Source organism: Salarias fasciatus, chromosome 8 (assembly GCF_902148845.1).
Source record: "Salarias fasciatus chromosome 8, fSalaFa1.1, whole genome shotgun sequence".
NCBI lineage: Eukaryota > Metazoa > Chordata > Actinopteri > Blenniiformes > Blenniidae > Salarias > Salarias fasciatus.
In genome coordinates, this window is record NC_043752.1 from 7413529 (window position 1) to 7438137 (window position 24609).

At 42.6% G+C, this 24609-nt stretch overlaps 2 protein-coding genes across 3 annotated transcripts in view; both read right to left on the bottom strand.

Moving 5' to 3' along the window:
* Positions 1-4893: 4893 nt before the first annotated feature.
* LOC115393735 (zinc transporter ZIP11-like) lies at positions 4894-10125 on the bottom strand. The gene is made up of 4 exons (XM_030098844.1): positions 10103-10125; positions 5355-5453; positions 5124-5282; positions 4894-5032 (listed from the first exon to the last, which is right to left on the bottom strand). The coding sequence occupies exons 1-4, from the start codon at positions 10123-10125 to the stop codon at positions 4954-4956; spliced, it is 360 nt and encodes a 119-aa protein (XP_029954704.1). The 3' UTR covers positions 4894-4953.
* A 4937-nt stretch (positions 10126-15062) lies between these two features.
* The window catches only part of LOC115392880 (zinc transporter ZIP11-like), a 70041-nt gene continuing 60494 nt past the window's right edge, over positions 15063-24609 (bottom strand). For both annotated transcript variants that reach the window (XM_030097540.1, XM_030097537.1), the window contains exons 4-6: positions 16637-16735; positions 16403-16561; positions 15063-16311 (exon numbers count right to left, since the gene is read on the bottom strand). In XM_030097540.1, coding sequence (XP_029953400.1) covers positions 16233-16311; positions 16403-16561; positions 16637-16735 — 337 coding nt within the window. In that variant the 3' untranslated portion in view covers positions 15063-16232. The remainder of the gene's footprint in view (positions 16312-16402; positions 16562-16636; positions 16736-24609) is intronic.

A 24609-nucleotide genomic window follows, 5' to 3' on the forward strand; every position in this document is an offset into this window, starting at 1 on the left:
TGCGTCCCACCCTGCTCCAAAGACAGCTGCTGATGGTAAGACCTGCTTCCGGTGTGGCTCCACACAGCACCTGGCAAACTACACAAATTGCCCAGCAAAATCAGCAATGTGCAGGCACTGTGATAAAAAGGGACACTACGCTAAAGTTTGCAAAAGCAGATCTACGTCACACAAAATAAAAGAGGTGACTACTGAAAGTGCGGAGAGTGTTGACACTGTTACAGTGCTGCAAGTGGATGAGACTGATGTGAATGCATGGGAGAGTAAACTGAGGTGCAGCGTTTCCCTAGAGGCTTCGGGCAGTCCTGCAACAATCACTACTGAGTTGATAGTAGATACGGGATCCGGTGTTTCTATCCTCCCTGAACACATATACAGAAAGCACTTCAGTCAAGTGGCCCTCTCAAAGCCCAAAAGAAGACTCACCACATATACAAAGAGTCCCATACAAGTGCTTGGTTGCCTAGAACTGAAGGTAACATACAAAACAATCAGCGCCTCCGCACACCTTCATGTGGTGCCAGCAGGAACGCCCATATTAGGCATGGATCTCTTCACTGCTCTGCGGCTTCAGATTGTGGATGGTAAAGTGACTGTCAGCACGCTGCCGACGACAACCCCTGCATCTTCTGTATGCTATACAACTGTCAGCACTGAGCCAACGGTCTTCACAGGGAGACCAGGGACGGTGAGCAGCTTCGTCCACAAAGTGAAGGTGAAACCTGACGTACAGCCTGTGCAGTTGAAGCTACGCCGTCTGCCTTTTGCTGTGCGTGAAGCAGTTTCAGAGGAACTGCAGAGACTGGAGAAGGACGGAGTGATTGAGCGCATCGACTCCTCCCCGTGGGTTTCACCCATTGTGGTGGTGAAACGCAAGTCAGGCCGGCTCAGAATATGCCCAGATCTACGAGAGCCTAACAAAGCTGTTGTTGTGGACAGTCACCCACTTCCGCATATTGAGGAGATGTTTCATTCACTGCGGGGAGCACGCATGTTTTCATCCATTGACCTACAAAATGCATATCACCAGGTACCACTCCACCCTGAGAGCAGAGACCTTACCAGCTTCATCACCCATGATGGACTTTTCCGCTTCACAAAAGTTCCATTTGGCCTTGCCTCAGCTCCAAGTGCGTTTCAGCGCATGATGACACAGATGTTGTCTGGCCTCGATGGCGTGAAGTGCTACTTAGATGACATTGTGGTGTATGCTGACAGCCCAGAGCTGCACGAGAAAAGGCTCAAGGCTGTGCTGCACCGCCTGAACGAGAGTGGCCTGAAACTCAACATGGAGAAATGTTTGTTTAGGAAAACAGAACTCTGCTATTTGGGCCATGTTGTTTCTGCATCAGGCATTCGTCCCAACCCGGAACATGTCACTGCTATCAAAGAAGCTCCGCCTCCTAAGGATGCTACTGCTCTCCACTCCTTCCTAGGCCTTACGGGCTGGTACGCCAAGTTCATTCCCTGCTATGCTTCTGTGGTGGAACCACTCCGTGCTCTTCTGAGAGGAGGGTCTGAGTTTAAATGGACTGATGCTGCACAGGATGCATTCACCCGACTCAAGGAGCTAATCGCTACAAGCCCAGCACTTACCCTGTTTGACCCCACTCTCCCGACGCTGGTCACTACAGATGCCTGTGATTATGGCATTGGGGCTGTGCTCACCCAAATGCATGGGGACACTGAAAAGACTGTTGCTTTTGCGTCCAGAGCCCTTACATCTACTGAACGGAATTACTCAATCATCGAAAAAGAGGCTCTAGCCTGTGTGTGGGCAGCAGAGCGTTGGCGCACATATCTGTGGGGAAGACACTTTACTCTGCGCACGGATCACAGCCCGCTTACAACACTCCTGTCCACAAAAGGTTTCGGGAGAGCAGGTATGAGAATAGCGAGGTGGTCTGCTCGTCTCATGTGGTTCAACTATACTATGGAGTACAAACCTGGTCGTGACAATGTTGTAGCGGACTGTCTGTCACGCCTGCCCCTACCTGCTCATGAGCAACTTGAGCTGGGGGAGGACATGATTGCACTTGTGTCTGTTGACCTTACAGCTGTCACCACAGATCAGCTACAGACAGCCTACAGAGACTGTCCTGTGATGCAGCAGGTGACTGAGCACCTGCGTAAGGGATGGCCGCGTACTCCAAAAGGTCTGGACTCTGCCCTGTTACCCTTCTACCACGTACGCACAGAGTTGGCTGAGCTGGATGGCTATCTGGTTCGAGGTACTCACCGTGTTGTCATTCCCCCAGCACTCCAAACACAACTCATGCAACTGGCCCACGATACTCACCAAGGGATAGTGAGGACCAAACAGAGGCTCAGGGAGCTGTACTGGTGGCCGAGTATGGACTCTGATGTTGAAGCTGCCATTAAGTCGTGTGTCACCTGCTCCCAGCATGATAAAACTGCCAAGACAAGAGCTGCGCCCCTACAACCAGTGCCCCTTCCCAATGCAGCCTGGGAAAAACTTGCCATGGACATAGTAGGCCCATTCCCCTTGGCTTCTCCCGACTGCCGGTTTGCTATTACACTTGTGGACTATTACAGCAAATGGCCAGAAGTAGCGTTCACGTCCGATGTGACTTCTGCTACTGTTATAGCTTTCCTGTCTACCGTCTTCAGCCGTGAGGGTAACCCCCTTGAGCTTGTCACCGACAACGGCTCCTCCTTCGTCTCTGCTGAGTTCGAGGCTTACTTGAAAGCTCAGGACATTAAACACTGCCGCAGCTCCATCTACTACCCTCAGAGTAATGGTGAGGTTGAACGCTGGAACAGAGTTTTCAAGGACTGTCTCCAGACTGCGAACATTGAAAGGAAGCCCTGGAAGTCCTTTGTCTCTGATTTCCTTCTCACTTATCGCGCCACTCCCCATGCAGTGACCCAAATCTCCCCTGCTGAGCTCCTGCATGGTCGCCCCTTCCGTACCAAGCTGAACATTAAAGGGGTCGCGCCGCCTCCTCCCTCTGCTAGGCTTGAGACTATGAGACACACTGTGGCGCTTAAACAAGCCAAAGTGAAGAAATACACTGATGAACGTCGGAGTGCACAGTTCCCTGCGTTTAAGTGTGGATCTTACGTGCGGATTAAGAAGCCTGGCATAACACGAAAAGGATGCTTCAAATTCACCAAGCCTCTGCGAGTCGTGGCTCTTAAAGGCCCTGCCACATATGAACTATCTGACGGCAGAGTGTGGAACGCTGTGCACCTGTCACCTGCATCTGCCCCGGGCCCTGACTCTTGCACGCATGCACGTGCTGTTGTCCAGCCAGAAGATGTGTATGTGCCCCCTCCTGCACCCCCACCTGCTCGGGCGTCTCCTGTTCCCAGGCGGGGTCGCAGGCACATTCAGCCGCCTGCTTGGCTGGAGGACTATGTTGCCTGAATTTTTGATTTTCGGAGGGACAGATGATGTGGTGATGTGACTGAGGACATTTGCATTTTCGTAATGGACTGTTCATTTGTTATACAGAAAAATCAAAGTGATTAAATGTAAAAAAAAATCCTCACTCAGTTAAAAGAATAAAATGTTGCTATGTTGTTGCTATGATAGAATGGCTTATATCAGTTGCCTTACAAGTCTTGGTTGTTTTTCATTTTAGAAATGTTTATTTTACAAGTCCTGGTTGTTTTCCATTTTAAAATGTTTATTTTCTGAATACAGGACTGTTATTCTAAAAAAGAGGGATATGTGGTATAGTCACTGAATGCATTCCCGGTTTATGTCACCAGAGGGCGTTATTGTCTTGATTGTTCTTGTGTGACGAGTGAAGAAGAGTGTTCTGAATACAGTGAAGTTAAGCCCTACATTGCCGCTCTCTGCCTCGTTCTTTTGTACTTTTACTGCCTCCAACACAACAAGCACTTTGTGTTATTTTTATAAATATGACAAGTGCTATATCAAATTTGATTTGACGCACGACACGAACTGTTATTCTGAGCGCGCACATCAAGCATGGCAGAGAGCCTGTGCTTCCTTCTGAAAGTCGGCGATTTGTACGGCCTGCAGAAAAATCATGTACAACAGAACAACCGTTCTTCTGGCTGCGTTTCGTCCACAGAGCAGAATCACCGCAGCACCGTCTGCGGTGCTTCTACAGTACACTGGAGGAGGTTGCCAGATATGTCGATCTCCCACCATAAACCCGTTTAACTCAATAGAAAGCAGCCCAAACCGCCATCTCGGTTGAAAATGTACGTTAAAACCGAATTTGTATAATTAAAAAAACACTTCATAAACACATAATCATTTCATCAACCCGTCAGACGTGTTCAAAAAAAGAAGCTTGATTTGGCGGAAACCTGCCCAATCTGGCAACACAAAGCCGCTCCGGTCAGAGAGCTGTTTTGTGCAATTTTGGAGTCGTTTGACTTTCCTGCAGTGACGAGGCACAAAACCGTTCATTCTTCTAATGCGTATAATGACTACATCACGTTGTTTGTTCTGTATTCGACCAGAAGAAGAAGAAAAATAAAATATTAAGGCAAAAATATGAGAGATTTTATTTTGAAATCACTTATTTTGGAACAAGTATCGCGTTTCCTTCCGGCATCTGACTTGCTTCGGACTGGTTTGACACCCTTTCGGTTCGATGCCGGTGAGAACACGATTCAGTTATTTATGAGGAGGCTGATTTACAAATTCACACTTCCCAAAAGGGGTCCTGGCTCGACTCAACTCGGTGTGAACATGCCCTTGGACAAGCTGATATCAGGTCGGGATTCAAGTGTCCATGTGGCCCACTGCTCCTGATGCAGTGCATTTCATAAGAAGTAGCAATGGAAAAGACCAGGAGGCTGGTGTCAAATTACAAGTAGTAAAAAAAACAACACTTCTTGGGACACACTACGAACAGGTGATCTGTTGAAAGGGCCAGTAAAAGGGAAGGTCAGCATCATTGTGATGTGATCATGGCCACCGAGGGTTGGACGAACGTCACGGTGGAGTCAGCCGAGCCCTACGTCCAGAGACATCATCACCACGAAGCCCAGGATGGAGGTCCAGGAGGCCAGCTTCCCGTTTCCACTGGAGGGAAGGAGCAACAGAGCAGGAGGAAGACGTGAAGGAAACCTCTGATGTATTTTCACTTGAAACCATCCACTCGCTTCTCTCTCACCTGACTTGAGCTTCTGGAATAATGTCGTCCACCACCACGTAGACCATCGCCCCGGCAGCGAACGCCAATGCGTAGGGCAGCAGAGGTTCTGCCAACACGACAGCGAGGGCGCCCAGCAGCCCGGCAGCAGGTTCAACCATGCCGCTCAGCTGCCCGTACCTGAGGGTGAAACACTGGCGGTCATGAAACAACCTCTCGACCTCTGCAAACAACAGGTGGGACGTCTTTGACCAGAAAGCTGTCCATGTCGACACTCCTGAAGCCCGGAGCGGCAGGCTAACCGCCAAGCCTTCTGGGAAGTTCTGGATGTCAATGCCGATGGCCAAATTTCTGTCGAAACACAAATAACATCAGTGATAATCAGTGAATAAACACATGATGCTAAAAATGTGTGCAAATATTGACACACACTTTTCTCCAGTTTCAAAGTTCTTGTTTTTACATTTAGAGGTCATTTGAAGAGAACCACAAAGAAAAAAAAGGATGCCGGGGCACCAGGACTATGAGAAAAAGCATGTATTTTGTTTAAAGAACTATTTAAACATCTAATATAAGCACATTCCTCTGAATCTCTCAAGATATTCCATGACAGAAGTGAAAACTTTGACTTTCTCGTGAGGAAAAACGGAAAACAAAGATCAAAAACATTTTGAACACTCATCTTCACAAAATAAAATAATGAAGAGATTATTTTTCAAACTGTGAATCGGTCAAATCCATGTCAAGCAAACTGAGAAAGGAATTTCATTGATTTGCTGAAGAAGTCAGCAGTCACCACCTCTCCTCTGTGGCGGACATGTCATGTCAATCAATCAATCAATCAATTTATTTTTGTATAGCCCAGTATCACAACAACAGTTGCCTCAGAGGGCTTCAAGATGTTACATTTGTCGGTAAAAGTAAAAACAGTGAATAAGCATAATGGTAATATGTCAATATTTACAGTAACGAGACAGAACGAAGCAACCACCGCCTTCGACCCTCACATCCGGCAAGAAAAAACTCCAAAAACCCAGTGGGAAAAGAAGAAATCTTGGGGAGAACCACAGTATGGAGGGATCCCTCTCCCAGGGACGGACAGCTTTGGCAACAGCTAGCATGAGACAATAAAGAAGTAAAGATAATAGAGAAGTAAAGCCTAGGACTATGTTGAGGACAGTCCGTTGGACGGTCCAGCACAAGAACCACGGATCCCAGCAGTAGAACCGAAGCCAGTCCACGGGCAGGACCGACAGGGGTGTCCTCCCGGTCCGGACGGAGCTTGTTCATAGGCCTTCGTAATAGTGGAGTCAGCAACTGAAACTGGAGAAGACTCCCCCTCGAAGGGGGGGACAACAGGTGAAAAGCAATGAACGGACTAAAGGGAATAACATTCAGACATTAGAGGAGGACAGGGCTCAGTGCACCGTACTTCCCACAGCATTCTAGCTCCTGGGGCAGCTTTGTGGATACTTAACCTGTTTAAACTAGTATTTAGTTAGTATAGTTTAGTTTAGTTTAATTTAGTTTGGTTTAGTTTAATTTTGTTTAGTGTAATTTGGTTTGGTTTGGTTTAGTTTAATTTAATTTAATTTAGTTTAGTTTAGTTTAGTTTAGTTTAGTTTAGTTTAGTTTAGTTTAGTTTAGTTTGGTTTACTGTAGTTTGGTTTGGTTTGTTTTAGTTTAGTTTAGTTTAGTTTGGTTTACTTTAGTTTGGTTTGGTTTGTTTTAGTTTAGTTTAGTTTAGTTTAGTTTAGTTTAGTTTAGTTTAGTTTAGTTTAGTTTAGTTTAGTTTAGTTTAGTTTAGTTTAGAATCCCTAGCTGACCTGATCATAGGCTGCATCGAAGAGAAACGTCTTGAGCCTAACCTTAAATGTGGAGACTGTGTCTGCCTCTTTGACACCACTTGGAAGCTGGTTCCATAAAAACGGTGCCTGATAGCTAAAGGCTCTTCCACCTAGTGTCCATTTAGAGACTCTAGGAGTCACCAGTAACCCTGCATTTTGAGAGCGAAGTGCTCTGATTGGTTGATAAGGCGTTAAAGCATCTTGGAGATAGGTTGGAGCCATCCCATTTAGGATTTTGTAAGTGAGGAGAAGGATTTTAAATCTAACTCTAAACTCGACTGGAAGCCAGTGAAGAGATTTTAGAACGGGAGTAATGTGTTCACGTCTTCTAGTTCCAGTTAATAATCTGGCGGCTGCATTTTGAACCAACTGAAAGTTTTTTAATACACTTTTTGGGCAGGCTGCGAGAAGGGAGTTGCAGTAGTCCAATCTCGCAGAAACAAATGCATGGATGAGTTTTTCTGCATCGCTTCTAGGTAAAATGTTTCTTATTTTAGCTATGTTGCGCAAGTGGAAATATGCTGTTTTACAAGCCAGGTTGATGTGTGCTTTAAATGAGATATCCTGATCAAATAAGACCCCGAGGTTCCTCACAGTAGAGGAGGAGGATACACTGACGTTATCTAAGGTAATAATCTGTTTGGATAGACACTCTCTCAGTTTATGGGGGCCTAGTATAATGACCTCTGTTTTGCCAGGATTCAGACGGAGATAGTTCGTAGTCATCCAGGTTTTAATTTCTCTGATACAGTCACTGAGTCTGTCTATTTGATTAGTTTGATCAGGTTTCATAGATAAATACAGTTGTGTGTCATCTGCATAGCAATGAAAATTGATATCGTGACTTCTAATTATGTTCCCTAAAGGAAGCATATATAACAGAAATAAAATTGGCCCGAGCACGGACCCTTGAGGAACCCCATAACTGACCTGGGAGCACGGTGAGGACTGTTGGTTAACGTGAACAAATTGGTACCTATTAGATAAATAGGATTTGAACCAGCAGAGGGCTTTTCCTCTGATGCCAACCTCACATTCTAACCTCTGCAGGAGAATATTGTGGTCGATTGTATCAAAAGCTGCACTGAGGTCTAAGAGAACCAGGATTGAGACTAGACCTGCGTCAGCCGCCAATAGCAAGTCATTAGTGACTTTAACTAACGCAGTCTCAGTGCTGTGATAAGCTCTATATCCTGACTGAAATTTCTCAAATAAACTATTGTCCTGTAGGTGGCGGTAAAGCTGTTTAACCACAACTTTTTCCAGGACTTTTGAAATAAAAGGCAGATTTGATATCGGTCTGTAGTTAGCTAGAATATCAGGATCGAGATTAGGTTTTTTCAGCAGTGGTTTGATTACTGCGAATTTAAATGACTGTGGCACATAGCCATTTTCTAGAGAGGTATTTATTATAGTTATGATCGTATTTAAGATAACTGGAAGGATATCTTTGAAAAGCTTAGTTGGAATTGGATCTAGGAGACAGGTTGAGGTTTTAGAAGACATTACAATTGAAGTAATCTCAGCCCCATTTACTAATGAGAAACTATCTAGTATTTCAGGTATTTCAGGTGGAGGCAGTGGCTGGATTCCCTGAGCTTGATCTGAGGAAAGCGCTTCACTGATTTTACCTCTAATGGTTATGATTTTATCATTAAAGAATTTAAGAAAGTCATGGCAGTTTAAAGATTCTGGGATTACTGGTTCCACTACAGTATGACTGGTTGTCAGTCTGGCTACAGTGTTGAATAGAAACCGAGGGTTATTTTTGTTTATTTCTATTAAACGAGAGTAATATAATGTCTTGGCTTTAAAGAGAATTTGTTTATAGCTTAGCAAGCTACATTTCCAGGCCTTCAGAGATTGTTCTGATTTAGATTTACGCCACAGTCTTTCTAATTGCCGAGTTTTTTGTTTGAGAACACGGGTTTCAGAATTAAACCATGGAGCAACGCGCCTGGGTCGATTGGTTTTCAGCTGCAACGGGGCCACTACGTCAAGGGCAGATTTTAGTGAGTGCATAGCACTGTCAACAAACTGATCACTATTATCACCACTGGCCAATAAGCTCATTTCTGTGAGTTCACAAGATAATGCAGCAAATGCAGGCTGGATCAATTCTTTGTACCGAGCCACAGATTTTTCAGATAATGTCCGTATCAGCTTAATTTTATCTTTTTGAGCACAGTAGTCTTCAATCAAAACCTGAAAAGTAATTAAAAAATGGTCTGAGAGAATAGGGTTCTGAGGGAGAACATTTAGGTCACTGACTTCTATCCCATATGTTAAGACCAGATCCAGGGTGTGCTTGTGACTATGAGTGGATTCATCAACATTTTGAGTGAAACCGATACTATCTAATACTGCAATAAACGCATTACTCAAACTATCACCAGAATCATCCACATGGATGTTAAAGTCACCTATTATAAGGATCTTGTTATGAGTCAATACTATATTGCTTAAAAACTCTGAGAACTCAGTTAAAAAGTCAGAGTAAGGACCAGGAGGTCGATACACAATAATTAATAGCACAGCTTTTTGATTCTTCCAATTTGGACAAGTAAGCGTTAGTATTAAGCTTTCAAAAGAGTTGAATTTAACATTAGTTTTGGGTTTAAGAAGAAGACTGGAGTGGGAAATCACTGCCACACCTCCACCTCGACCTGTTGATCTAGCTGTTTGGAAATTAACATAGGTTGGAGGGGTACATTCATTGAGCCTCACATAATCATCTTGCTGGAGCCAAGTTTCTGTTAGAGCAAGGAGATCAATGTTATTGTCACCGATAAGGTCATTAACTAACAGAGATTTAGTGGAGATTGCTCTAATGTTTAGTAGACCACATTTTATGTATTTCCTACTGGAAAAGTTATTTTGTCTTGTACAGATGTTAAGCTTTTTACCCATTGACTTTTTTTTAATGCTTTGAGCACTTTGGACAGACTCAGTCTCTGTTAGCCTAGGTAAACCTCCATGCTTGACTTGTAAAAATCCGGGAGCAGGATTAGTGACGGGATCAACAAGATCAACAGAGGAGTGTTCTACACGACTGCTCTGCGCCCGGGGCTCATAGCTGGATTGTCAATTTAGAGTTCGAAGCCGATCATGTCTTACTCGGAAATCCAAATCAAAACTGCTCCTCCTTCTCACCTCTGATAACTGCCGTCATCCATCTCTAGAATCTGTTGCTGGAACTCAGATTTTGAATATCTCAGCTCTGACCTCAACAGCTTCATTTAACCTCGTCCCCTTTCTAATCTGCACTTTTCTATATCTTTGAGCAACTCAAGTGAACTGCCTCATGTCATGTCCAGAAACAACCTCTCTAAACAGTTTCATTCTGTTGTCCTTCATCACAGCACAGACACAGCCCTCGTGAAATCAACAGCAATCTCTTGATTGCAGCTGAATGTGGATTTTTATCCATCCTCCTCCTCGATGTGAGTGCAGCTCTAGTCTACTCTTCCTCGTTCATCTTCCTCCACAGACTAACATCTACTAGAGTATCCAACCCCCCCGCAGACTGGTTATGGTCATGCTGCCATGCTTCCTATCCATCGTCAATGTGCCCCCAAACCCCCCCCCCCACCCCCGGGCCATATTTTCTTTCAATAAAACATGCAGAAAATATCCTGTAATTTCTGAAGGAGGGGGGAAAATTCTAAAGGCCTCATTGGAAAGTAAAAAGAACATTTATCTGTTCTTTTATCTGAACACAGCGATCATGACTTCATTGTACAGCAAGTCGGCAGGAGAGGAAAGAAAAGTCTGCATCTGGTGACAGATCACTGAGAGAACTTTTATATTAAGAGTGAAAAAAAAAACGTGCAGAGTAAACAGAGTAGTTACAACAGATTTCGGAAAGTCCTGTTTGGACTTTCAAAGTTCTCACCTTTTGATGCCTTTCCTCTAATCTCTTGGCTATGTCAACAGATCTCTTCATTGGTGCAATGTGAACTTCAATCCACACTGTTCAAACTTTCCACTAATAAATAAAGAAAATTTACTGGATCGTCTCAGACAGAAGAAATTAACCAGAACTACTCATCTTTGGAGGTGCTTGAGGTAAGCAGTTATCTGTTTTCAGCCTCATTTGATAGTTTTGGTGAGTTAATATACTTTTAATTGATGTTATCATTACAATTATATGTATTTATTGATGTTCAATTAAAAAAAAATCAGCCAAGAACAAGTGAAGATCTTTACACTGGGAGTCACCAAGAGTTAATTTAACCTTTTCCAGTTCTTGCTCAATAACCAAGTCATTCATGTTGAAGATTTATTCTCGTGATTTTGTGTGAAAATACTTTCTCAATACAATCCAGCTACCTTGACATTGACAGGTAGTTCGTCAAAAAGGAGTTCCAATATACTTCTGATAACAGAACAGAGATAACATGAAATGGAACGGAGCGACACCAGCAGCTTGTGTTACATGACACATTGCTGGTTCTTAATCTGCACAGGGAATTTAAGTTTTTTCTGTGCAACAAGTTAAAAGAAGGTCTTTGGTCTTATTTGATCAGCAGCACATAAGAATTTGTTTAAAGATACGGTTCTTTGGTTCTAGTTTCCTCTACGACGACGACAAGAAGAAGAAGAAGAAGAGATCAACATGGGGCACGAGTTTTCATATGAAAGGCCGCCACTCAACTACCCCAGATATGTCAATGCACTGCTGTCTCCAGACCACTGGGAGGGTTTTGCGATTGACAGGTTGGCAAGTTAGCAAAAACAAATCCAGAAAAAACATCTGTCGATTTTAGGTTCACAAAATATTTTTTTAATTATTTTGATACATTTTGACCACAATTTGCACAAAGACATGTCAAAGCGGCATAATTAATGTTCATATGAAAGTAATTATGATGAAAATACCTCACAAACTGACATCTCCTCTCAGTTCCCTGCAGAGATTCTCTGGACTCAACTCGACTGCAGAGCTGAATGTTTACAGAGACCAGGTCTTGTATGAAGTGACACCGACAGATATTGGAAGTCCTGTGGAAAGACTGGGTCGAGCATTGAGTGGCTTTGCAGCGGTGCCTCAAGCCGTGGGACTGGGGGCCCTCGTCATTTCCCTGATCTTGGAGATAGTTGGAAAGTCCATGAATAAAAAGACCCTGGGAACAGCTGAGATGATAGAGAGGGTGTTTGCCCAGGAGAAAGCCAGAGAGGTGAGAACTTTCAAGTCTTTGCAGTAATAAACTCATATTTTGAGCTTGTCACACAACATAGTATTAAAACTGACCAGCAGTTAAGTTGGAAAGGTTAAAACTTTCCCTAAATAAACAGAATAAGCTGATTGATTAATTTGTGGTTAATCATTCATGTGGGATTTCTTCATTGCCCAAATCTCATGTCAGCATGAACAAAGCTGAGACCCAGTTCAAAGTTCAGCCCCTAAAACTTGAAGGTGCTGTCGGCAGGATTTGAAACCCAGCACAGCCAATCCTGTCCTGTTTTCTCTGACATCACGACCTTATGCAAGTTAAGCCCCTCCCACAAGAACGTGTGACGAACGCCCCTCGACCAATCACGGTTAGAGCCTCAGGGCTCTTCTGATTGGTCAAAGATACCTGGAGCTGTCGAGATTCCTTTTCAGCTCAGAACAGAGACAGATGGAAACGCTGCGCCCTCGTGGTAGTGCAATTATGCTACACTCGTAAAGGATTATCCATGGGTACTCTAACATTTAATCCAAAGAAAACACAGAAAAATTTGCATTGACTAGCAAAATCCTGCCTGCAACACCTTTAAGTAACCACCAGTGAATACCAAAATAAGCAAATTTCAGGAACAAACAGTAACTTAGAGTAAATGTTGTACTCTGTTGATCAAGCAGCAAGCAAATGTTTGATTTGAGAATGAAACCTGATTAAAATCATAAATACACTACAATTCCTCATCATCTCTCGTCAAGGTTGAAATACGACTGAGTGAGCAGCTGCTTATCCACAACTCTCAATCAATCACAAAATATAGTTTGATGTTTGACAACTCTTATTCACATTTACACAACTATGTTTTGAAGATGTACCATTTCCAAGAAATCCACTGACAGAAATGGCAGAGACCCTAACAACTTAGTTAATATTCCAGGTCTCTCGTTGAAACTGTTGGTTCTTCCTGTAGTGAATCTACACAAACGCACAGAAAATAATACACCATAAACCTTACCAACTTGAATTTCTATGGGTCACTTGATGAAACTAAGTCCCAGGAGAATATGGACGGGATGTCGTGACACTCTGAAGGACGCCATTGTTATTGTCAATCTACTCCTGAATTTGAAGAACTATTTAATATCGCTGAGGGGTGCATTTACAGTGGCAGTGGTTTTAAAAGGTTGTGTTTTCATCCATTTTCATGGAGTTGGAGGGTTTTCAAAAAGTTGCACTTTCAGTGGCTCCGAAGACACCAAAATGCAGTAAAAGCTTTAAATATTCATATAAAACTCTGTTTCACATCCAGAGACTTCAGGATTGTTCTACTATGGTCACACATGTCTGAGCTACATGATTCATGTTCAGGATTTCAAACCAACTTGGTGAATTACATTCTGTAATTTTCAATTTTCTCATTGGCATCTGTGAAGGTCCGAGACCTGATGGAGGAGTATCTAAGACGTCTGCAGATCAACTTGAGGAACCAGCAGCTTCAGTTAGAGTCAACCCAGCAAATACAGTCTGATCTCAGTGTCCAGCTCACACGGCTCAAGGTGCAAACCAGTCGGGGTCTTTAATCTGGATTTGAAAGATGATTCCAACCTTTCAGTCTTTGCACATATGTATTAATACTGTCAAACTGTGTTTTTATCTTTACTTGCAAAGAATTCCATGGTGGTGGACGGACACATGAACACTCGGTCTCTAAAGCAGTGGGTGAACGGAGCTGCTTTCCACACCCAGATATTGATCCACGAGGATCGACTACAGGGGGCAGATGGATCCAGAGCCATTCAAGCAGCGAGGATCTACCAGCAAGACATCAATGTCCTTGTTAAGAAATACAAGGAGTATGTACGCAATGTTCTTGAATTCAGTCTACACCCGTTTTTGTGTTTTGAAGTGTGCACCGGTCCAGCAGATCCATATTGTAAAGTGTCGTTTCCTGAAAGTTTCAATCCAAATCCAAAAGTTCATGAATTTGCTGGCTGCGCCCACAACACAGAGAAAGATGAAATAGTTGAACAACTTTTTTCTGATCCACGGATTACTTGGGCAGATACTTATTTTTCAACCGTAGAAACGAACATTCCAACACTTGTGAGCCAAAAGAGTGATTTTTATGTCACAATCTAAACTCGACCTCATGGATAGAATCAGAAAAACAGGCTGCTGTGGAAAAAGGTGCAGAAGTTAAAGTTAAAAGAAGCCTCAGTTCAGTAGTGACACCACTGGAGGTCAGACCAATGTGACCACGTTTGGTCTCATTGGTGTTTTTATGGATGTTGAGGCCAATGTAACACAAAAGATCAACGATTCAACCAATTATTTCTTTCTTCTTTTTAATCGTCTCTTTGTCCAGATGCTCAGACCAGATAATGTCAGACATGCCTTTTCCAGGCCAGCTTTTGATCGTCTTTCTTCTAAGAAATCTGACAACTGTGTGTTTTTCCAAGTTCACACATGATCCACAGGCCATGAGCTGCAACTGGGAGAAACACAAAACGTGCAGAACTGCAGGCCACAAGGACCAGTGCTGAGTCGGAGCTGCAAACCAAATTGCACAATTAATGAACACTGCAGATGGACAGAAGGCAACCCCACTCACTGCTGTGTCGGTTTGAAATAATTGATTATTTCATGTGGTTTTCAAATTTTCGGCTCATGGGTTTTCATGACTTTATTGTGTTCTGATTGTTTGATTCATGCTTCAGCCCTCACATTAAACGTTTGACCACTGAATGTGTCCTTGTGCTGTGTTCATGGTAATCACCCTGCAGCAGGAAGCTGTTTCATGGATCGTAGTTTTTTTTATCTAAGAAGAACTGTCTGCTCTATTTAAAGCAGTCACAAAGCACCCAGTCAATTTGTAACAAGATGGTTTTGCTTTATTTTCCTCAATGATTATTAAAGAAAGTGATCTGGAGTCTTGGACAAGCAGATATCAGGTTTGGATTCAATTGTTTATGTATCCCACTGCTCCTGATGCAGTGCATTCTCTGAGAATTACCAGTGGAAAAGACCAGGAGGCTGGCGTGAAATTACAAATAGTCAAAAAAAGACACTTCCTGGGACTTACTACGAATAGGTGATCTGTTGAAAGGGTCAGTACAAGGGAAGGATGTTTACAGATTTTAAAAATTCTCTTTTGATGAGGAAGCTGGAGTCCAATGACAAGTCGACATGGTAGCAGGAAGTGAAGAAGAGGCTTTTTGAGACTTTAATCTGTTTGAAGGACCAATAGAAGGCAAGGATGGATACTGAAGCTTCGATCTGACTGAAATGGAGAGAACAGGTGAAATTTAAAAAAAAAAACATTGGCTGGGCTGAATTGGCTTTGTTGATGCAGGAGTAATGTTTATTTCCTTTGAATTGCCAATTTTTCATACACTGTCTTGTCTCCAGGTGAAAATAGAACTACCTGACTGTTGAATTATATAAATACCTCAGATGTTCTTCTGTTAATTTGACAGATTTTAACATCAACAGGAAACTTGAATGCAGAAACGTCTTCTTCTTAGTTTGTTATAGAAAACAAACAGTTCACAAACAATTAATGAGAGCACTGTTAAAATTATATGAATTCCAAAATCTGTAGCTTCAAAAAGTCAAATTTTCATGTTTTGTACTGCATGAATCACATTGTGCTTCACTGTTTTCAAAAGGCAACATCAAGTCATTCATTTGGAGAACCAGTAAACATCAATCAGAGCATTAAACTTTAAGCATCACCACCTTGAGAAAACTGGAAAAAAGCAAACTGAAACACACTCATTCACCTTTTGAATGATGTTTTTGAGAAAGACTTCAAGAAGAAACATTCACCAGTGTTGACATTTGAATTATTCCTTCAAGATATGATTTTAAATTAAAGAAAAGTGTCCACTGCTCTTCCACTGCACATATTAATTGTAATAAAGAGAGATGTTCAAGGACGACTGCATTTTCAACTTGTTTTAAAAAACACTTCTACATTTCCGGCCGTCAGCTTCAAGTGGCAACGATTCTGACTGAAGTGAAAAACTTCATTTGGTCCTTTTATAAAAAACGGAGGTCAGCATCATTGTGATGTGATCATGGCCACCGAGGGTTGGACGAACGTCACGGTGGAGTCAGCCGAGCCCTACGTCCAGAGACATCATCACCACGAAGCCCAGGATGGAGGTCCAGGAGGCCAGCTTCCCGTTTCCACTGGAGAGAAGGAGCAACAGAGCAGGAGGAAGACGTGAAGGAAACCTCTGATGTATTTTCACTTGAAACCATCCACTCGCTTCTCTCTCACCTGACTTGAGCTTCTGGAATAATGTCGTCCACCACCACGTAGACCATCGCCCCGGCAGCGAACGCCAAAGCGTAGGGCAGCAGAGGTTCTGCCAACACGACAGCGAGGGCGCCCAGCAGCCCGGCAGCAGGTTCAACCATGCCGCTCAGCTGCCCGTACCTGAGGGGGAAACACTGGCGGTCATGGCACAACCCCTCGACCTCTGTAAACAACAGGCGGGACGTCTTCTCCTACCAGAAAGCTGTCCATGTCGACACTCCCGAACCCCGGAGCGGCAGGCTAACCGCCAAGCCTTCTGGGAAATTCTGGATTCCAATGCCGATGGCCAAATTTCTGTCGAAACATAAATAACATCAGTGATAATCAGTGAATGAACACTTGATGCTAAAAATATTGACACACACTTTTCTTCAGTCTCAGAGTTCTTGTTTTTACATTTAGAGGTCATTTGAAGAGAACCACAAAGAAATAAAAAAAGGACACCGGGGCACCAGGACTATGAGAAAATGCATGTATTTTGTTTAAAGAAATATTGAAACATCTAATAAATGCACATTCCTCTGAATCTCTCAAGATATTCCATGACAGAAGTGAAAATTTCGACTTTCTCGTGAGGAAAAACGGAAAACAAAGATCAAAAACATTTTGAACACTCATCTTCACAAAATAAAATAATGAAGAGATTATTTTTCAAACTGTGAATCGGTCAAATCCATGTCAAGCAAACTGAGAAAGGAATTTCATTGAATTGCTGAAGAAGTCAGCAGTGTTTATTTAATTAATTCAGAATGGAACGTGAGATTCTGTGCTTTAGACTTTCTTTACCTTCAGCATTCCATCTGTGTTACAAAGTGCTTTTTTTTTTTTACTGTTAAACACAACTTGAATTGTGACTTCCGGGAAAAAAAAAAAAAAACAAAACTTCCAGACATAAACAGTCTGTACAAATGGTTGCGCTGTATGAAGAACACAAAGGTATGCCACTGGTCAGGGAAAACGATACTTCTGTGCTGCTTTAACCAGTTCTGGATCATACGGGAGCTGGAGCGGCTCTCATGTTTGTCACAACAGATCGGGGACATTCCATTTGGGATCTACTGTCACTACTGCTCTACAGACTGCACCGAGCTATACAATACGACTACTGACGACATCACACAACTGATCACCCAAATGCACCAATAATGCCCTGAATGTTGCATATTTGATTGATGGAACCGAACACCTCAATTGACCCTCATAACTCCAAAGATTGAACACATCTAATGTCCAGCTGAATTCTCCTTGAAGGAGTTGTCCAATAGCAAAGCTGAATTTGAAGAAACAGTACAAAGCCACAGTCCATGCTGTGTTTTGTTGTTCTTGATAGATGTCTGATCTTCACTTGAAGGCTTAAATCTGAGAGTTCTCACCACAAAGCAGAGCAGAAGTTATTGTCTTTATGTACAACCAGACACTGTGCCCAAATTGCCGAATGACACTTTAATGCGTTGCATAAATCATTTAGTTTGGGTTTGACGTGGTTCCTTGAGACCGTTCAAGACCAACCAATAAGAAAAAAAGTTTGTCATCACTGAACTTCTGCCTCTCATTGCAGTGTGGAGATGCAGCCATGAGATGTCAGCACATGCAGTTTTCCTCCCTGTATTTTTCTGCTCCCTCTCATCCAACCATTCATATATTTCCACCTCTCCTCTGTTGCGGACATGTCAGATCTCACTCGGAAATCCAAATCAAAACTGATCCTCCTTCTCACTTCTGATAACTGCCGTCATCCATCTCTCGAATCTGTTGCTGGGACTCAGAATTTGAGTATCTCAGCTCTGACCTCAACAGCTTCATTGAACCTCGTCCCCTTTCTAATCTGCACTTTTCTATACCTTTGAGCAACTGAAGTGAACTGCCTCATGTCATGTCCAGCAACAATCTCTCCAAACTGTTTAATTTTGTTGTCCTTCATCACAGCACAGACACAGCCCTCGTGAAATCAACGGCAACCTCTTGACTGTAGCCAAATCTGGATTTTTATCCATCCTCCTATCCTATTGATAGGCCTCCTGTAAAGTCACACCTTCCCATGGAAATAAAGTGCAATCCTCTTCAAACTTCAATAATACAATCCTCTTCTCTTTTTCCATTATCTGGGTAACAGTGCAATAAAACACCTGCAGTTAAAACACAATCTGCAACTTTACAAAAAGAACAGCAGCCTTTTGAAAAGGTAAATAGGTTATATAAAACGAAATCAAGCTTTTTTATTTTGATTTCAGTGCATTTCTGTGCATTCTGCAAATGCAAAGTTAGGTAGCCGAAGTCAGTGCAAATGAATAAAATGCAGAACAATCCTTTTTCTATTTTCCCACTGGTGGCAGCAACAGACACAAATGAAAAGGCCACAATTGCAAACGAGTAATAAAACAGCCTGCAATTAAAAGGCAGCTTGCTTGAAAAAGTAAAAGACGGTAGAAAAGCTTTCTGAAAATGTAAAGCATAAAGTTAAGATAAGGCATTTGATTTCTGCGTGTTATCCTCTTCTCTTTAGTTTTCTGCAAATAAGTAACTCAGTGAAGGGTGCAGCGCAGCAGCATCCTCTTCTCTTTTCCTCCTCCTCTCTCAGCAACAGACAGCACAACACCAGCGCAGCAATCCTCGGACCTTAGCAATTAAACACAATAACATCCCTGCGTGTCATTCAAAATACTGACAAAAATCGGAAATCTCTTTATAAAATTAACTTTGACAACAAATACGTGCCTTTGACAGGATTGTGTTCTCACCCGTTTAATGTGACTTCTGTTTTCGGATATCACTGGACAGCTTCTCAACATCGGACATGTGAGATGAAACTTCAGTCTTCACTCAGGACTGCAGCTCTCCTCTGAGGCGGGGCGGTGTTTGCACCTGCCGTTTCTCTCACCGTCTTTGCGTAGAGAGGCGGTTTTCCTCCGTTATTATCTCTCGGGTTGCAACAAAGCTTCCAGCAGCAGTGGAGTTTGGAGATGCAATCCACTTCTTAAATTGATCTTTGCGCTCCTCTAATTTCTTCAGAAGCACGTTTTCTCTCGGCGAACTGGGTGGTCGGCTGCAAATGTAGCATGCCTTCCCTGAAAATGTCTTTCCAAATGACTAATTTTGTTATTTGATAACTTCTCGTTACAAAGCAAACATGCAGGCAATCCTTCCGCATTGGCAATGAAAGCAAATGATTCAGTCCATTCTTCCTTGAATCCTCTGTTCTGATCCGCTATCTTTCTCTTTTTACCTTTGGGATCCATGGCCCATGACAGACCCGCCGCTTTGTTTACAGCAGCCACCTGCCTGGCGCCGCGCTGCAGTGTTGATGTTGAAATGTTGAAATTTAAAATTTATTATGCATGCCTTTACAGCATTGTGAAACGCTAAGAATGTTTGTCCTCCCACAGAAACCATATTAAAACAAAAAATATATGCCCCCATATTTTTCCATTTTCATACATTTTTGAAGAGGCTGCAGGGAGCCACTTGGGGGGGGGGGGCGCTAAAGAGCCGCATGCGGCTCTGGAGCCGCGGGTTGCCGACCCCTGTACGAGAGTATCCAACTCCCCCGCGGACTGGTTAAGGTCATGCTTCTCTGGTCACACCACACAATCTTTTATATCTCAGCCATCTCCCCTCTCCTCCGGTGTCCCGCAGGGCTCTGTGCTAGGTTCCATCCTATCCATCGCCACATCGCCAATATGCCCCCAAATCCCCCGTCCCGCCCCCAACCCCCCCACCCCCCCACCCCACCTGGACATATTTTCTTTCAATAAAACATGCAGAAAACATCTTGTAATTTTTGAAGGAAGGGGGAATCTCAATATGAAAAGGCCTCATTGGAAAGTAAAAAGAACATTTATCTGTTCTTCGTAGATTGGTTCATGAACAAAACGATCATGACTTCATTGTACAGCAAGTCGGCAGCAGAGGAAAGAAAAGTCTGCATCTGCTTAAAGACCACTGAGAGAACTTTTACATTAAGAGTGAAAAAACAAAATACATGCACAGTAAGCACAGTAGTTACAACAGATTTGAGAAAGTCCTGTTTGGACTTTCAAAGTTCTCACCTCTTGATGCCTTTCCTCTAATCTCTTGGCTATGTCAACAGATCTCTTCATTGGTGCAATGTGAACTTCAATCCACACTGTTCGAACTTTCCACTAATAAATAAACAAAATTTACTGGATCGTCTCAGACAGAAGAAATTAACCAGTACTACTCATCTTTGGAGGTGCTTGAGGTAAGCAGCTATCTGTTTTCAGCCTCATTTGATAGTTTTGGTGAGTTAATATACTTTTAATTGACGTTATCATTAAAATTATATGTATTTATTGATGTTCAATGAAAAAAAAAAATAAGCCAAGAATAAGTGAAGATCTTTACACTGGGAGTCACCAAGAGTTAATTTAACCTTTTACAGTTCTTGCTCAATAACCAAGTCATTCATGTTGAAGATTTCTTCTTGTGGTTTTGTGTGAAAACAGTTTCTTGACTCAATCCAGCTACCTTGACATTGACAGGCTGTTTGTCAAAAAGGAGTTCCAAGATACTTCTGATAACAGATCAGAGATAACATGAAATGGAATGGAGCGACACCAGTAGCTTGTGTTCCATGACACATTGCTGGTTCTTAATCTGCACAGGGAATTTAAGTTTTTTCTGTGCAACAAGTTAAAAGAAGGTCTTTGGTCTTATTTGATCAGCAGCACATAAGAATTTGTTTAAAGATACGGTTCTTTGGTTCTAGTTTCCTCTACGACGACAAGAAGAGGAAGAAGAGATCAACATGGGGCAAGACTCATCATCTCAAAGGCCGCCAGTCGACTACACCGGATATGTCAACACACTGTTGTCTCCAGACAACTGGGAGGGTTTTGGAATTGACAGGTTGGCAAGTTGGCATAAAAAAAATTCAGAAAAAAACATTTTACAATGTCAGGTTTAACAAAATATTTAGTTAATTATTTTGACAAATTTTGACCACAATTTGCAGGAAGACATGTCAAAGCTGCATAATTAATGTTCATATGAAAGTCACTATGATAAATATCTCACAAACTGACATCTCCTCTCAGTTCCCTGCAGAGATTCTCTGGACTCAACTCGACTGCAGAGCTAAATGCTTACAGAGACCAGGTCTTGTTTAAAGTGGAATTGACAGATATTGGAAGTGCTGTGCAAAAACTGGGTCAAGAATTGAGCGGCTATACACCGGTGCCGTATGCCGTGGGACTGGGGGCTCTCGCCATTTCCATTATCTTGGAGATAGTTGGAAAGTCCATGAATAAACCGACCCTGGGAACAGCTGAGATGATAGAGAGGGTGTTTGCTCAGGAGAAAGCCAGAGAGGTGAGAACTTTCAAGTCTTTGCAGTAATAAACCCATATTTTGAGCTTGTCACACAACAAAGTGTTATAATTGACCAGCAGTTCAGTTGGAAAGGTTAAAACTTTCCCTAAATAAACAGAATGAGCTGATTGATTAATTTGTGGTTAATCATTCATGTGGGATTTCTTCATTGCCCCAATCTCATGTCAGCATGAACAAAGCTGAGACCCAGTTCAAAGTTCAGCCCCTAAAAATTAAATAACCACCAGTGAATAGCAAAATAAGCACATTTCAGGAACAAACAATAACTTCGAGTAAATGTTGTACTCTGTTGATCATGCAGCAAGCAAATGTTCCATTTGAGAATGAAACCTGATTAAAATCATAAATACACTACAATTCCTCATCATCTCGAGTCAAGGTTGAAATACTGAGTGAGCAGCTGCTCCTCCACAGCTCTCAATCAGTCATAAAATATAGTTTGATGTTTGACAACTCTTATTCACATTTACACAAAAATGTTTTGAAGATGTGCCATTTCCAAGAAATCCACGTACACAGAAATGGCAGAGACGCTAACAATGTAATTTGTCTTTCAGGCCACTAGTAGGAACTGTTGGTTGTTCCTGTAGTGAATCCACACACAAATGCACAGAGAATAATACACCATAAACATTAACAAATTGATTTTCTATGGGTTACCTGACAAAACTAAGTCCCAGGAGAATATGGACGGGATGTCGTGACACTCTGGAGGCTGCTATTGTTATTGTCAATCTACTCCTGAATTAGAAGAACTATTTAATACCTCTGAGGGGTACATTTACAGTGGCGGTGGTTTTAAAAAGTTGTGTTTTCATCCATTTTCATGGAGTTGGAGGGTTTTCAAAAAGTTGCACTTTCAGTGGCTCCGAAGACACCAAAATGCAGTAAAAGTTTTAAATATTCACTTGAAGACACCACTTCTCCACTTTGTTTCAGACATCGAATGCCAATAGATTTGTAGATACATAACTCAGTTTTACATCCAGAGACTTCAGGATTGTTCTACTATGGTCACATATGTCTGAGCTACATGATTCATGTTCAGCATTTCTAACCAACTTGGTGAATTACATTCTGTAATTTTCAATTTTCTTATTGTTGTCTGTGAAGGTCCGAGACCTGATGGAGGAGTATCTAAAATGTCTGCAGATCAACTTGAGGAACAAACAGCTTCAGTTAGATTCAACCCGGCAAATACAGACTGATCTCAGTGTCCAGCTCACACGGCTCAAGGTGCAAACCAGTCAGGTTCTTTAATCTGTATTTGAAAGATGATCCCAACCTTTCAGTCTTTGCACATATGTATTAATACTGTCAAACTGTGTATTTGTCTTTACTTGTAAAGAATTCCATGCTGGTGGACGGACACATGAACACTCGGTCTCTAAAGCAGTGGATGAACGGAGCTGCTTTCCACACCCAGATGTTGATCCACGAGGCTCGACTGCAGAGGGCAGATGGATCCAGAGCCATTCACGCAGCGAGACTCTACCAGCAACAGACCAATGCCCTTCTTCAGAAATACAAGGAGTATGTCCCCACTGTTCTTCAAGTCACTCGACACCACATTTATTGTTCTGTGTATAGTAATGACTGCCCCAGTCCATACTGTAAAGCGGTGTTTCATGAAAGTTTCTCTCCAACTGAAAAAATTCATGAATTTAGCGGCTGTGCCTACAACACCAATAGAGATGACTTGGTTGAGGCCCTTTTTTCTGATCCGCGGATTACTTGGGCAAATACATATTTTTCAACCTTACAAGCAGACATTCCAACACTTGTGCGCCGAAAAGGTGATTTTTACATCAGGAGCTGAACTCAGTCGTGTGAAAAGAGTCAGAAAAGCAGGCTGCTGTTGAAAAGAAAAAAAAAAGTAGAAGTTAAAGTTAGAAGCAGCCTCAGTAAAGCAATGACACCACTGGAGGTCAGACCAAGGTGACCACATTTGGTCTCATTGGTGTTGTGGCATTGTTATCTCCCAAGTTGCATATCAAATTGCACAATTAATGAACACTACAGATGGGCAGAAGGCAACCCCACTCACTGTTCTGTCAGTACGAGAATAGATTATTTTATGTGGCTTTCAAATCTTGGGTTCATGAGTTTTTAATGACTTATTTGTAGGGCTGCACAATTAATCGAATTTTGATCACGATCACTGCCGCAATTAAATTTAGATGATCGTCGCGATTTTCAAATTGAAAAAGCAGGCTCTGTTGCGAGTCAAATCAAGCACTTTCTAAATCCAACAGTCAGCCAACCACCAGGGGGCGACTGAGGTTAGGGCCTCATCATTACGCTGCCTAAACAGCAAGTGGGCGAACCCCGCAGCAGCGGCAGTGTCAAATGAAAAAACTATGAAACAGAACAATGTGGAGAGCAGCAGGCAGTGACAGTGCTGAGGCATCTGGAGGTGAGGAGCTGCTAGAGCCTCATAAAGGAGCATCATCTCCTGCAGCGGTCTGCTTCATACACTTTGATCCATATTGTGAAGTGGTGTTTCATGAAAGTTTCTCTCCTACTCCAAAAATTTATACATTTGGAAGCTGTTTCTGCAAACCCAATAGAGATGACTTGGTTGAGGCCCTTTTTTCTGATCCGCGGATTACTTGGGCAAGTACATATTTTTCAAACTTAGAAGCAAACATTCCAACACTTGTGCGCCAAAAGGGTGATGTTTACATCAGGAGCTAAACTCAGTCGTGTGAAAAGAGTCAGCGAAGCAGGCTGCTGTTGAAAAAAAAAGTAGAAGTTAAAGTTAGAAGTAGCCTCGGTAAAGCAATGACACCACTAGAGGTCAGACCAAGGTGACCACA

Coding starts and splice junctions, on each gene's coding strand:
- LOC115393735 (XM_030098844.1), bottom strand. CDS start 10,125: ATGGATGACGGCAGTTATCAGAG. Junction 5,283..5,354: donor TCGACATGGACAGCTTTCTG/GTCAAAGACGTC, acceptor TTTCACCCTCAG/GTACGGGCAGCTGAGCGGCA. Junction 5,033..5,123: donor ATTCCAGAAGCTCAAGTCAG/GTGAGAGAGAAG, acceptor CCTTCCCTCCAG/TGGAAACGGGAAGCTGGCCT.